Source organism: Brachionichthys hirsutus, chromosome 2 (assembly GCF_040956055.1).
Source record: "Brachionichthys hirsutus isolate HB-005 chromosome 2, CSIRO-AGI_Bhir_v1, whole genome shotgun sequence".
In the NCBI taxonomy this organism is placed as follows: domain Eukaryota; kingdom Metazoa; phylum Chordata; class Actinopteri; order Lophiiformes; family Brachionichthyidae; genus Brachionichthys; species Brachionichthys hirsutus.
Genome location: NC_090898.1, coordinates 16,412,135 through 16,427,360, shown reverse-complemented (window position 1 = coordinate 16,427,360; position 15,226 = coordinate 16,412,135). Strand labels below are relative to the sequence as shown.

At 51.4% G+C, this 15,226-nt stretch overlaps 2 protein-coding genes across 2 annotated transcripts; one reads left to right on the top strand and one right to left on the bottom strand.

The window, feature by feature from the left end:
* The first annotated feature begins 1,419 nt into the window (after positions 1-1,419).
* LOC137899013 (uncharacterized) lies at positions 1,420-9,735 on the top strand. Its single transcript, XM_068743018.1, has 21 exons — positions 1,420-1,450; positions 1,551-1,580; positions 1,672-1,731; positions 1,812-1,947; positions 2,022-2,131; positions 2,208-2,252; positions 2,330-2,462; positions 2,580-2,689; positions 2,795-2,842; positions 2,920-3,052; positions 3,170-3,279; positions 3,385-3,432; positions 3,510-3,642; positions 3,826-3,929; positions 7,537-7,617; positions 7,689-7,824; positions 7,899-8,008; positions 8,085-8,129; positions 8,829-8,961; positions 9,079-9,182; positions 9,352-9,735. Exons 1-21 carry the CDS (start codon positions 1,420-1,422, stop codon positions 9,360-9,362), a joined length of 1,851 nt encoding a protein of 616 aa, XP_068599119.1. The 3' UTR covers positions 9,363-9,735.
* Positions 9,736-10,586: 851 nt separating this feature from the next.
* mapre1b (microtubule-associated protein, RP/EB family, member 1b) lies at positions 10,587-14,650 on the bottom strand. The gene is made up of 7 exons (XM_068743712.1): positions 14,510-14,650; positions 13,056-13,186; positions 12,288-12,433; positions 12,001-12,211; positions 11,797-11,906; positions 11,563-11,715; positions 10,587-11,359 (listed from the first exon to the last, which is right to left on the bottom strand). Exons 2-7 carry the CDS (start codon positions 13,174-13,176, stop codon positions 11,315-11,317), a joined length of 786 nt encoding a protein of 261 aa, XP_068599813.1. The 5' UTR covers positions 13,177-13,186; positions 14,510-14,650; the 3' UTR covers positions 10,587-11,314.
* Between the last annotated feature and the right edge of the window lie 576 nt (positions 14,651-15,226).

The window sequence follows — 15,226 nt, the reverse complement described above, 5'->3', positions numbered from 1 at the left end:
ATCTCCATCGTGGACTCTTTCCGCTTCCTGGGCACCACCATCACCCGGGACCTCAAGTGGGAGCCGACCATCAGCTCCCTCATCAAGAAGGCTCAGCAGAGGATGTACTTCCTGCGGCAGCTGAGGAAACTCAAGCTGCCAACCCAGATGTCGGTGCAGTTCTACACCTCATTCGTGGAGTCCGTCCTTACCTCCTCTATCACCGTGTGGTACACTGGTGCCACCACCAGGGGCAGACACAGACTGCAGTGCATTGTTGCGGAGAATGTGATCGGCTGCAAGCTGCCATCCCTCCAGGACCTGTATGTCTCCAGGACTCGGAGGCGTGCAGGTCGGATTACAGCCGACCCTTCTCACCCTGGACACGGACTCTTTGACCCTCTCCCCTCAGGCAGGAGGCTACGGTCCATCCAGACCAGAACCCCCCTCTACAAGAACAGCTTCTTCCCCTCAGCCGTAAGACTCATGAACACTTAATAATTCTGTCCCGGACTCTTGATCATTTCATAACTGATAACTTGCACTGCGTGATTACGCTAGTTTTACTGCTGCTAATATACATCTGTGTATCCACGCTTGCTGCTGCTGTTTGGTGATGTGTCTGTACTTATATGTTTTTTGTATATTAGTCATTACTGTTACATGTAGCACGACTTCACCGAGAAACATTCCTAGTCTGATGATGATGAATATATTTATTAGATAGAATGTTAGCGTACAAGTACAGTCACACAGTAGCATGTATTACAGTACAAGTACAGTCAAACATCCTGTCTAAGAGGAGCATTTCTAAAAAGCCCTTGCGGTCTTGTTTCCGTTGAAAGTCCTTCGTACATAAATCATCGACATTTAACAATACAAATAAAAATAAAACCAATATTAAATTACTCAATTGATGCAAAATAACAATAAAAGAAAAGAAAATTCAGAAAAGATGCAAAATAACAATAAATTACAGACACATAATATGTACAACATTGTGAACTCACAATGGCAATAAACACCTTCTGATCCTGATTCAGATTTTGTTTGTGTGATCCCTTTTCTTGGTTGCGCGACTCCTTTCTTTGTTTAAGTGATTCATTTTTTTATTGTGTGCGCGACAATTTGTTGTTGTTGCACTTCAGGGCCACCGTAGAGAAGAGCGGAGAGCAGAACTAAAAACGAAGCGTCCACATCATCCCATGTTTGATTGTTTGCTACTCGCACCTGGGGGATCCGCCGTGAGCGACTCACTCTGTAAACACTCTGGGAATGTGGACTTTGCGTCGTTTTTTGTTTTCCAGAGAAGTCTTTCCTTTCTGGGAATCTGGGATAGAAAGTCAATAAAGGAACTTGACCAGGCTACCACGCCCAGGCGGGCCGAGTCAACAGAATAAAAGCCGGCGAGTCGGGTCGGAGCAGCTTCAGTCTGACGCCATGACCCGCCTCAGGACCAGCGGCACCCTGGGTGAGTCGGAACTCCTCATCCATTAAAGGAAACTTTCCTTTCCGTGCCGGGAATGTTTCCTCCTTGGCGCTAACTTCTCCTCCTTCTTGACCTTCCCCAGTGCTGGCAGCGTTTTGGTTCGTGACAGCAGGTAAATATCGGAACGGAGGTTCGGGTTCGGCTCCGGCTCCGGCTCGGCGGGACGTGAACCTTTTTTAATCTCATCTCGTGTCCCGTTTCAGTTTCAGCAGAAAACGTCATCACCTGTGATGACAACAACTCTGTGACGCGGATGAGCTGCGGTAAGACTCGCCGCCGCCGCCGCCGTGGACGAGATGGAGGTCGTCGACGCTGACGGTTCTGTTTGGGTTTGGGTTGACAGACAGCGGCGTGATCAGCGTGGAGACAGCGCTGTACGGACGGGCCAACGCCGACACCTGCAGCGAGGGCCAGCCCAAAGAGAAGCTCGCCAACACCGGCTGCGCTCAGGAGGGAACCGTCGACATCCTCAAGAAGCGGTACCGACCCAGAAGCTCCTCCCCGTGCAGCATCTGGAGGCGGCGACGTCACGGCTCCTTTCCTGTCGCTGCAGGTGCGACGGGCTGCGCTGGTGCGAGGTGCAGCCGAGGGCGGCCTCCGTGTCGGACCCCTGTCCCGAGACCTTCAAGTACCTGGAGCTGGCCTACACCTGCTTCCCGGCATGTCAGTAGAGGATCCGACGGGTCTGAATCGTGACGTAAGACGCGTGATGATGTCACTACCTCTCTCTCTCTTGCAGTGAACGTGGTTCTCTGCGAGCACTCCGAGTCCCGGCTGAAATGCGGTAAGGGCGGAGCTTCCTCTCAGACACCGAGCAGAATTGTCTCCTCTCACCTGAACGCTCGGGTCTGTTTCCCTCAGATGAAGGGCAGGTCATCATCGTCTACGGCGCCCACTACGGACGCCGGGACAGAACCACGTGTTCCTACAGACGGCCCAAAGCCCAGCTGGAGAACGTGGACTGCTCGTACGCCGTGAGTAAAGTTGGGGAAAGGTGAGTCTGGCTCCGCATGCACCTCCAGTTCGGGTTCCGGTTTCGGCTCCGCCCCCGGGCCTGTAGCTTCTGACGCACCCGCTGCACGTCTGAGCCTCGCCTCGTTCTCCTCCGCAGCTGCAACGGGAAGAACGAATGTCTGGTCCGAGCCAGCAACGCGGACTTCGGAGACCCCTGCGTCGGGACCTTCAAGTACCTGGAGCTGGCCTACACCTGCTCCCCGACATGTCAGTTGATGATCCCGATGCATGCGTGGTTCGAGCCGCGCGCTCAACGGGTCTGAATCGTGACGTAAGACGCGTGATGATGTCACTACCTCTCTCTCTCTCTAGCAGTGAACGTGGTTCTCTGCGAGCACACCGAGTTCCGGCTGAAATGCGGTAAGGGCGGAGCTTCCTCTCGGACACCGATCAGAATTGTCTCCTCTCACCCGAACGCTCGGGTCTGTTTCCCTCAGATGAAGGGCAGGTCATCATCGTCAACTCCGCCAACTACGGACGCCGGGACGGAACCACGTGTTCCGAAAATCGTCCCAAATCCCAGCTGGAGAACGTGGACTGCTCGAATGCCGTGAGTAAAGTTGGGGAAAGGTGAGTCTGGCTCCGCATCCACCTCCAGTTCCGGTTCCGGTTTCGGCTCCGCCCCCGGGCTTGTAGCTTCTGACGCACCCGCTGCACGTCCGAGCCTCGCCTCGTTCTCCTCCGCAGCTGCAACGGGAAGAACGAATGTCTGGTCCGAGCCAGCAACGCGGACTTCGGAGACCCCTGCGTCGGGACCTTCAAGTACCTGGAGCTGGCCTACACCTGCTCCCCGACATGTCAGTTGATGATCCCGATGCATGCGTGGTTCGAGCCGCGCGCTCAACGGGTCTGAATCGTGACGTAAGACGCGTGATGATGTCACTACCTCTCTCTCTCTCTAGCAGTGAACGTGGTTCTCTGCGAGCACACCGAGTTCCGGCTGAAATGCGGTAAGGGCGGAGCTTCCTCTCGGACACCGATCAGAATTGTCTCCTCTCACCCGAACGCTCGGGTCTGTTTCCCTCAGATGAAGGGCAGGTCATCATCGTCAACTCCGCCAACTACGGACGCCGGGACGGAACCACGTGTTCTGAAAATCGTCCCAAATCCCAGCTGGAGAATGTGTACTGCTCGAGCGCCGTGAGCAAAGTTGGGGAAAGGTGAGTCCGGTTTCAGTTCCGGTTCCGGTTCCGCCTCCGCCTCCGGCTGCAGCTCCGGTTTTGGCTCCGGTTTCGGTTCCGGCTCCAGCTCCAGTTCCGGTTCCGGCTTCGGCTCCGCCTCCGGGCTTGTAGCTTCTGACGCACCCGCTGCACGTCTGAGCCTCGCCTCGTTCTCCTCCGCAGCTGCAACGGGAAGAACGAATGTCTGGTCCGAGCCAGCAACGCGGACTTCGGAGACCCCTGTCCCGGGACCTTCAAGTACCTGGAGCTGGCCTACACCTGCCAGTGTAAGCAGCCCAGCCTCTGATTGGCTGCTTCACCCGTCACACCTTATATGGGTTCATGACGTCCTATTGATCGATCGAGCGGGAAAATTAATTTATGTATAAATAAACATAATCTATGAATTGAACTTTACAGGATCCTTAATCTGAAATGACTTTTGTTCTGTTGCAGACCCAGTCTGAACGTTTCCATGGGAACAAGAAGGGACGAAATCAAGAAAGCCATAAACTCACATTTTAACATCATTTCTGTTTAATCTGAAATCTCATTTGACTTTTATTTCATCCTTCTGGGTTGACGATTTCGTTTTTATTTTCCCTCTGAAACGGCCAATAAACTAAAATCAATCATTAATCTGTGGAATCTAATCACTTCCTGTTTCAATGTTTTCATAGCAACATTTAATCGTATCACAAATCTTTTAAACTATTTTACAACCTATATTTGGAAGTTTGTCGCTGCTCATTAACGAGCCTCTTTGCGAACACGTAGTTATTTTATTGCTCAATAAAAACTACAATATCCAAATAAACTGTGAAAACGCATCGCTAGCAAACTATTGGCTGAGGCGAACAGAACCTGAGACCCAACCAGCGCCTCAGATGTGACGTACAAAGCTGGCGAAGGTGATTAATCCAAAGTGCGTCTCCCGCTCTGGTTGTGAAAAGTGTTTGTTGCCATGACAACAGGAAATCAACCTTCGAGTCGATCGTGTGCTGAATTCTCGCACCGTTTTACGCAATTATGGGGGGCCGAGCTTTCTGGAATCAGCTCTGGAAACAAAAGCATCCATCATACAAGCCCCCAAGTTAATATTCAACCAAGACCAAAACACCAACTGAGAGATCCTGCTACAGATGTGGTAAAACCCCTGCACAAGGTAAAGGACAATGCCCAGCAAAAGATGTGACTTGTCATACATGTGGTAAAAGAGGACACTACCGTAAGGTGTGTAAATCTGTTAAATCTGTTCATGTGATAGAAACAGAGAAATGTGATGCTACACCCACGTTCCTTGGTTCTGTAGCCGCAGGTTCTGATCCTTGGTATGCGGATCTTACTATCAGAAACCACAAAGTCAGATTTAAAATAGACACCGGAGCTGATGTGTCTGTAATCCCAGCCCAGATGTACTACCGCATAAACCAAAACGGGACAGAGTTGTGTAAACCGGATAGACCATTGTTTGGACCAGGTGGTACTCCACTCAATGTATTGGGGATGTGCAGAGAAACACCGTGTAAAGGTGAACGAGAAATACAAGAAGATGTGTGCCGGTATGTTATCAGAGATTTGCACACTACACAACGTTCATTAACCCCTTCGGACCGCTTCAATAGACTTCCCTTTGGAATTGCCTCTGCGCCAGAGCATTTTCAGCGGAGAATGTCAGTGATCCTCAATGGGCTGCCAGGTGTAGTTTGTCACATGGAAGACATCCTTATTTGGGGACAGGGCCAGCAGGAGCACAATGGCAGACTTCACACAGTGCTTACCAACCTACAAGAGGCAGGTGTTACATTAAACATGGGGAAATGTGACCTGACCAAACACGAGGTAAAGTCCCTCGGACACATTTTGTCTGCAGATGGAGTCCAACCAGACCCGGACAAAATCAGAGCTGTTAGAGCAATGAAAGAGCCGCCAAACATCAGCGAAGCGCGCAGCTTTCTCGGGATGGTCAACCAGTTGGGCAAATTCATCCCAGGACTGGCTGAAAAAGATAAGCCCCTTGGAGACCTGCTCTCAAAGAGAAACCAGTGGGTTTGGAGCTACGCACAACAAGAAGCATTTGGTCATCTGAAAAGTGATCTGACGTCGACACCTGTGCTCACACTCTACGACCCAAACAAAGATCTGAAACAGTCAGCAGAGGCCTCATCCTATGGACTGGGAGCAGTCCTTTTTCAAAAAGAAGGTGAGGAGTGGAGACCTGTAGCATACGCCTCACGCTCCTTGACAGAGACAGAGCAGCGATATGCACAAGTGGAGAAAGAGGCACTTTCCCAGTGAGCTCCCTGAGAGACCGTGGCAAAACGTTGGAGCAGATCTTTTTAATTTTGACAACAGCAACTACGTTCTTCTGGTGGACTACCACGATACTCCAAATTTGTGGAGATAGCCAAACTAACCCCTACAAGAGCAGAGGACGTTATAGTGCACCTAAAGTCCATGTTTTCCAGACATGGCATTCCTGAGATTTTCTTCAGTGATAATGGACCTCAGTTCTCAAGCCACCAGTTCAAAGACTTTGCGGCAGGATATGGTTTCAGACATATAACCCGCAGTCCAAGGTTTCCTCAAAGCAATGGTGAGGCTCAGCGTCACGTCCAGACTGTCAAGAAACTACTAAAAAAAAAAAGCAAAAGACCCATATCTTGCGCTTTTAGCTTCTAGAGCTACCCCATTGGCCAACTGATATAGCCCAGCACGGCTACTAATGGGACGGAGACGAGGTACACCAGTACCCCAGCTTCCCTCTTTACTCGTTCCCAGCCTGCCGGATAAGGACGCGGTGGAGTCGAGGGAGAGAGAGAGGAGATTAAAAGGACAGGAGACATCGCGTGAGAGACCTTCCTCAACTTTCACCAGGACAACCAGTGTGGATCACAGACACCAGAAGTGAAGCCACAATCGTCTCATCTCACTCCACACCCCGCTCATATGTGGTGGAGAGCCAGCCGGGAGCCGTCAGGAGGAATAGGCATCATCTATTGCCATTGCCTAAAATCACACCAAATGTACAAACACCAAGTACACCAGTCAGACCAGCAGAGGGCACCAAGTACACCAGCCAGACCAGCAGAGGGCACCAAGTACATCAGTCAGACCAGCAGAGGGCGCCAAGTACACCAGTCAGACCAGCAGAGGGCGCTCCGCCCACTCCAAACAGATCAGAGTCTGCAGCTCATCTCCAGAGACGGGTTCCCCATACAGGTTTTGGCAAAACGAGGTTTGGCAGAGTTGTCATCAAGCCACAAAGACTGGACTCCTGAAAGGGAACGTTAAGGAGAAGTACTGTGTTCCATAGTATGTAAAAGAAAGAGAACAAATATTCAGTGTTTTCAATGTTCATTTAAGCCTGCATTGATTTCAAAGTAAGGGGATGTGGTGTAACCTGTGCCGTTCACACCATCTCATGTTTGATTGGTCGCTACTCGCACCTCGTTCACTGACCCGGTCAAAGGGCGGGACTCACTCTGTAAATACTCTGTGAATGTGGACTTTGGGTCGTTCTTTGTTTTTCAGAGAAGTATTTCCTTTCTGGGAATCTGGGATAGAAAGTCAATAAAGAACTTGACCAGGCTGCCACGCCCAGACGGGCCGAGTCAAGAGAATAAAAGCCGGCGAGTCGGGTCGGCGCAGCTTCAGTCTGACGCCATGACCCGCCTCAGGACCAGCGGCACCCTGGGTGAGTCGGAACTCCTCATCCATTAAAGGAAACTTTCCTTTCCGTGCCGGGAATGTTTCCTCCTTGACGCTAACTTCTCCTCCTTCTTGACCTTCCCCAGTGCTGGCAGCGTTTTGGTTCGTGACAGCAGGTAAATATCGGAACGGAGGTTCGGGTTCGGGTTCGGCTCCGGCTCGGCGGGACGTGAACCTTTTTTAATCTCATCTCGTGTCCCGTTTCAGTTTCAGCAGAAAACGTCATCACCTGTGATGACAACTCTGTGACGCGGATGAGCTGCGGTAAGACTCGCCGCCGTGGACGAGATGGAGGTCGTCGACGCTGACGGTTCTGTTTGGGTTTGGGTTGGCAGACAGCGGCGTGATCAGCGTGGAGACAGCGCTGTACGGACGGGCCAACGCCGACACCTGCAGCGAGGGCCAGCCCAAAGAGAAGCTCGCCAACACCGGCTGCGCTCAGGAGGGAACCGTCGACATCCTCAAGAAGCGGTACCGACCCAGAAGCTCCTCCCCGTGCAGCATCTGGAGGCGGCGACGTCACGGCTCCTTTCCTGTCGCTGCAGGTGCGACGGGCTGCGCTGGTGCGAGGTGCAGCCGAGGGCGGCCTCCGTGTCGGACCCCTGTCCCGAGACCTTCAAGTACCTGGAGCTGGCCTACACCTGCTTCCCGGCATGTCAGTAGAGGATCCGACGGGTCTGAATCGTGACGTAAGACGCGTGATGATGTCACTACCTCTCTCTCTCTTGCAGTGAACGTGGTTCTCTGCGAGCACTCCGAGTCCCGGCTGAAATGCGGTAAGGGGCGGAGCCTGATGATGATGATGATGAATATATTTATTAGATAGAATGTTAGAGTACAAGTACAGTCACACAGTAGCATGTATTACAGTACAAGTACAGTCAAACATCCCGTCTAAGAGGAGCATTTCTAAAAAGCCCTTGCGGTCTTGTTTCCGTTGAAAGTCCTTCGTACATAAATCATCGACATTTAACAACATAAATAAATTAAAAATAAATTACTCCACAGATATAAAATAACAATAAATTACAAAGACACATTATATGTACAACGTAGGTGGACAAAAAAAAGGGGGGGGGGGGGGGGTTGATCTGGAGAGAGTCGTGATGACTATCTCCGTTTCTGCCCCCCTGAAAGGTGTATTTTTAGGGCCGTTTTGAAGGAGGCCAAAGAGGTGCATGTTTTGAGGGCGGGAGTCAAACAGTTCCACTCTTAGGGGGCAGTATTATAAAAAGATGATTTACCCATATTAGTCCTGTAGGAGGGGGTAATCAGGTTGTTGTTTGAGCTCCCTCTAGTGTTGTGACTGTGGGTGTCACTAAATCCCATTTTGAGCTGTTTAACCCTGTCTTCTACCCTGAGCCATTTTAGGCTAACAAAATGTCCAGGAAGAAGGGGGGGTCAGGGGCCCCTCCTCTCGGACACCGAGCAGAATTGTCTCCTCTCACCTGAACGCTCGGGTCTGTTTCCCTCAGATGAAGGGCAGGTCATCATCGTCTACGGCGCCCACTACGGACGCCGGGACAGAACCACGTGTTCCTACAAACGGCCCAAAGCCCAGCTGGAGAACGTGGACTGCTCGAACGCCGTGAGTAAAGTTGGGGAAAGGTGAGTCTGGCTCCGCATGCACCTCCAGTTCCGGTCCCGGTTTCGGCTCCGCCTCCGGGCTTGTAGCTTCTGACGCACCTGCTGCACGTCTGAGCCTCGCCTCGTTCTCCTCCGCAGCTGCAACGGGAAGAACGAATGTCTGGTCCGAGCCAGCAACGCGGACTTCGGCGACCCCTGCGTCGGGACCTTCAAGTACCTGGAGCTGGCCTACACCTGCCAGTGTAAGCAGCCCAGCCTCTGATTGGCTGCTCCACCCGTCACACCTTATATGGGTTCATGACGTCCTATTGATCGATCGAGTGGGGAAATTAATTTATGTATAAATAAACATAATCTATGAATTGAACTTTACAGGATCCTTAATCTGAAATGACTTTTGTTCTGTTGCAGACCCAGTCTGAACGTTTCCATGGGAACAAGAAGGGACGAAATCAAGAAAGCCATAAACTCACATTTTAACATCATTTCTGTTTAATCTGAAATCTCATTTGACTTTTATTTCATCCTTCTGGGTTGACGATTTCGTTTTTATTTTCCCTCTGAAACGGCCAATAAACTAAAATCAATCATTAATCTGTGGAATCTAATCACTTCCTGTTTCAACGTCTTGACAGCAACATTTAATCTTATCACAAATCTTTTAAACTATTTTACAACCTATATTTGGAAGTTTGTCGCTCTACCAAAGACAAACAATCCAAATGGCTAAAGGGGGCGTGGCATGGGCGGGGCAATCTAAACAAACATGTCTGATCGATCGGACTGGTTTTGCGACGCTAACATATCGCCCCCGTATCGACAGGGAAACGGGTTTTCTTCAGCGGCTCGCGGGTTCTTTTGAAGTTCTGACACAAAGAGACGGCGCTGAGAACAGAATCACTTTTATTGATTGTACCAAACTTGATCAGGGAAGTTTGTAACAAGCAAAAAGTCCAGCAGCAACAGACTCAGGCGACCCACATGGAGGTTCCGGTCGGCCCGGATCGGTGAGAACCGCCTCCATTTCCTGCAGGATGCGGAGCCACGGTAAAGATCTCCGTGGCCACTACGGGTCCCCAGAAACCAGCACGTGAAGCGGGACGCCGGACCCCCGTTGCGGGTTCTCACCCTAGAATGTGGATCTGGATCCAGAACCACAAAGCAGTGCATCTCAGCTGGGGGTTTCCAGCTTGTTAGCAATGCTAGCACGTAGCAGCTAAAGAACACCTGCTAGAGCCACCAGATCTGGATTCTAGACCGGGTCGGCACCGCCCAAATATCAACACCATAGATACAATCCTACCGGTTCCGAATGGATCTCAGCTCCAATTATTTGTTAACTTATTATGAATTTGATTCCAGCGAAGGAAGTCGGTCGATTCTAGTTCCAGGTTCTAGATTGGTTCTAGATTGGATGTTTCAGCTCAGGAGGGTGAAGGAACCGCCGGGTCCAGACGGAGGAATGCGCTCCGACGCCGCTGGACTCGAACCAAACACCCGCCGACCAGGAGCAGAAGGAGCTACGAGATCCAGATGTGTCCAGCCTACCAAAATAAGAGCATGCATTCCGACCCGGGACAGGTCGACCGCGGTCCGACTGAAGGCAACGGTCAGAAAGCGGCGCCGGCGGGAGCTTCAGTCCGAAACACCTCCAACAACGTTTATTTTTCAGAACACCAAAAAAAATACGACAGACAGAACGAACATCTGCACCAAAAAGATCTTACATCAAAGACAAACGACATGAAAGGCTTTCCAACAACATGAAAGGCTTTCCAACGGCCCGTCGGCGCGCGTCGTTTCAGACACGCCAGTCGAGAGGGAGGTTTTTACAGTGGGAATACTGGCCTGAAACCGGAACCAGTACAGACATCAGCTGAGGCAGTGGGGGGGGGGGGGTCCGTTTTTACCGGCTGCTCATCAGGTTAGAGAGGAAGCAGAAAATCGAATCGCTTTTCCTAAATGTCGCCGTGTTTATCGGCAAGGCGGGACGAAGATGAGCCAATCGGAGATCACTTTCTCATCCGCCAATCAATCGGCAAGAGGCAAACGCACGAAAGGAGGCACAGAGCGGCGGCGGGAGGATTAGCGGCTTCGGCGCGGGACAAACGGCGACAGCCGGGTCTTCGTGTTTGACCAGATTATTACTTTTGGGGGGGGGGGGGGCTTCAGGTAGAGGAGGAGGAGGCAGGAACCGAGGATCTACTGATTCTGTGTGTCTGGAAGGAGGCGCTCAAGGCTACGGGAAAGAGTCCAACAGGAAGGGGGCGGGGCACAAGTGGAGATCACATTTGGCGCCAGGTGCGACACCGACGCGGATCTCCAGGCGCGTGGACCGGGGGCGTCGAAGCGCGAAGCCGTCCAGTCGTCAATATTAGTACTCCTCGGTTTCCTCAGAGTCCGGGATCACGAATCCCTCCTGGGGGGGAGAGGGGGAGGGGCATAAACAGGCGTCACATTTCAAATTCATTCCAACATTTTAGAGGCGAGGAACATGAAAAGTACATCTGAAATACGGCGAGGCGCCGGAGCGCCCTCTGGTGGCGGAAACATTCGCTACGGGTCGTAAAAAGGAAGAGGAGCGGTTGGGCGACGTGACGAAGGCGAAGCGGAGCGACTCACGTCGGTGGCGTACAGGACGTCGGTGATCCGCTGCAGCGTCGGGTCGCACTCGCCGTCCTTCTCCTGGCAGATCACCTCGATGCTCCGCAGCTTCCCGAAATAAAAGTCCCGCTCCTTCTCCATGTCCTGGATGGTGGCCTTCAGCGCCTCCATCTGGTGGGAGGAAGGAGAAACAACACCAACGTCTTCACGTTTGCTTCACGGACCGGACGATGTGCCGAGAAGAAGCCGAACCTCGTTCTGGAGCTCCGCCCTCTCGTCCTCGCTTCCTCCCGTTACGGCCTTCCTGGCGCTGACGTTAGCCAACTTGGGCGCTACCTTTGCGACAGGTGGTCTCTGGGGGCCTGGGGGGGGGGGGGGGGAGGAAGGCCACGTTACTAAAAACAGACAAACCCGGTTCACGATGGAGCGGGGACGGCGGGGACGGCGTGGACGGACCGGACGGACACTGGTTGACGGGCCTCTTGGGGAGCCTGTTGAACGCCGACGTGCCGGAGTTGCCCGTGGTCACGGGTTCCTGGCCCTGCCGCCGCCCCACCGGGTCGTACTCGTTCATCTCGTAGTTGGCGTCGAAGAACTTCTTGAACCACTGGACGAACTCGAAGTTGTCCTGGAACTTCCCCTTCACCAGTTTGTCCACGGGAATGATCTGGAGGTCGGGAGAGAGGGAGGAGCAGGGATTCACACCCGAGCCGAGGTCGGGGGGGTCGCGCGTCGAGACTCACCTTGTCCACCGCCATCTTCTTGAAGGCGCCCTGCAGCAGCTTGAAGTTGTGGATGTATTCGTGCTCCAGCTTGGCGTTGAACTTCACCTTCTTCAGGTGCAACGAGTTGGGAAACATCATGTCCATGAACTGGCAGTAGGCGGCGCCTGGACCACAGGAAGGGGGTCAGTTCAGGTACCTGATCCCCGCCGGACCCCCGATCCCCGCCGGACCCCCGATCCCCGCCGGACCCCTGATCCCCGCCTGATCCCCGCCGGACCCCCGATCCCCGCCGGACCCCTGATCCCCGCCCGACCCCCGATCCCCGCCGGACCCCTGATCCCCGCCCGACCCCCGATCCCTGCCGGACCCCCGATCCCCGCCCGACCCCTGATCCCTGCCGGACCCCTGATCCCCGCCGGACCCCTGATCCCTGATATCAGTCACATATTAAATATCCTTCAAACATTTTACTGGCTCTGGGGATAAACAGAAGTTCTGCTGCTGCAGGCCCAAACGTCTGTGAGCTCAACCATCCTGGAGAAAAGCAGATCTGGACGCTAGCGACGACGACAACAACGAAAACAACGACGACAAAAACAACAACAAAAACAACAACAAAAACGACAACGAAAACAACAACATCGACAACGACGACAACGAAAACGACGACAACAAAAACAACGACAAAAACAACAACAAAAACAACGACAAAAACAACAACAAAAACAACAACAAAAACAACGACAAAAACAACAACGAAAACAACGGCGACGTTGGAACGCTCACCTGTACACAACATTTCTATCTTGGTGAAGCTCATTTGTAGAGACTCGTTGATCCACACCAGCATGTCCTGACGACTCAGGTTCTCGCTGGTCACCGAGGTCGAGTAGACGTTCACAGCCATCGTCGGTCTCCTGCCGAGGAGGAAGAGGAGGAGGAAGAGTTAAAACGATGGTTAGTGAAGGCAGACGCTCCGGAACCCGCTGGGCTTGATTCCGGGTCCTGAGAAATAATCAATGTTTGGTTAAACAGAAGCTTTAATCAATCGTGCAGTAATACGATCAATCAATTATTCCCACGATGGATTCATCTGATGAGGATTTACTTCAAAGGATCTGATCGGTGTTTATAATCAGAGAAAGATCCCGTCTGAACCGCGGATCTGGTCCAGTGGATCGATCAGGTTTAAACAACCCAGAAAAGTATTGATCGCTTTGATTTATATGTGATCAATAATACTGATCGAGTCCATAAACGGAGTCGCCTGAGTGTCGAGGCTGCAAAACAGGATCCAGTAAAGCTGCCATTATTTCAGACGTCAACGTGACGTCACTCGATTCCATTAGTAAACACACATCGACCATTATTATTATTATTATAGCGATTTAAAAACAGTTATTTTTATGTTATCGCGTTGCAAATTTGAGATTATTGGCGTTTCGGTTCAAAACAAACATCAAGATTATCTAAACTTCTCAGAGTATATTCTTTATTTCTTTCATTTAACGGACTAGCCTAGAGTTCATTAGCATAAACGCTAGCTAGTGCTACTTACAGCTAACGACAACGGGGCCCAGTCGATCGCCTCTCAAGCCAAGTTAGCGGAAGTTAGCCGAATGTCGGCTACCTTGAGCGGAACTAGCTCGCCGAACCGTTAGCTGACAAACGGATAACAGGTCACAGGATCGATTCACTTTATCGGTCGCCAGTTTAATCAAACCAGAGAAACGTGACTTTTATCGGCCGCGTTATCGGTTAAACGTGAAGATCGCCCGGTTTGAGTCGCTTTAACGCAAATATAGTCCCAAGTCCCGCCCCGGATTCCACAATCCGTTCTGTAAGAAATTCGTTTGTAACCGGATGAATCAATTTTTTATTTTATAATAATTGTTTTCGAGACGCCCCCCGTGACACGGAAATAGGCGCGGTCTTTGACGGAAGCCCGGCACGAGCTGCTTTACCGGAGAAAAGAAAGGATTCGTCCCGTTTTCCTCGAGCCCACAGGCTAGCTAGCCTGTAGCTAGACTGTGGCTAGCCTGTAGCTAGCCTGCAGCTAGCAGCACGACTGTAGCTGGCAGCACGTAGCTAGCCTGTAGCTAGCAGCACGACTGTAGCTGGCAGCACGTAGCTAGCCTGTAGCTGGACTGTGGCTAGTCTGTAGCTAGCCTGTAGCTAGCCTCCTCCGCCAGACGCAGCTCGCATGCCGGCGGAAAGCGTCCCGGCGCCGGCGGACCTACCTTGATTGGCTTTAGCAGTTCCAGGACACGACGTTTAAACTTATAGTCCGTAAACGTCCGTCACATAAAGCCGCCGTGGATTTATTCCGACGTTATTGGCACTTCTTCTCGGCAGTTGCCGTTCACTCTGCCGGCAGCGGAAGAACAGTTGTGGTGACGTCACGACAGAAAGAGTAACGCCCAAAGACGACGACAGCTGGAATCTCAATTCGCTGCTCTTTAATAACGAAAATAAAGAGCGTGTTCGAATTATTTGCTTTACGATACATTCGTGTAATGTTTTATTTATTTATCTTTATTGTTATTTGTCTCCCCGGCGTTATTAATTTACTGTTTTGTGTACGCAACACTGTCTTTGTTATAAACGGTTCACGTTCAATAATAATAATGAAAAAACGTATTTCCAAAATCTGAAGACAAAGTCTAATCTATTCTTTGTCTTCATGTCCTCCTTCACTACATCCATGTCTCTTCACGTCCTCCCTCACTATGTCCATGTCCTCCCTCATTACATCCATGTCTCATGTCCTCCCTCACTGCGTCCATGTCTCTTCATGTCTCTTCGTGTCGTGTGTATAAAGACACCGAGAACAATCTAGAACCTTCTGGTGCTGATCCAGATCACCATGTGGACGGTTTTTGGTTGGTATTGAGAGGACACTGTTGTTTCCTTTTTTTATTTATTCTCATCACTTTCATTTCATTCATTCACATTCC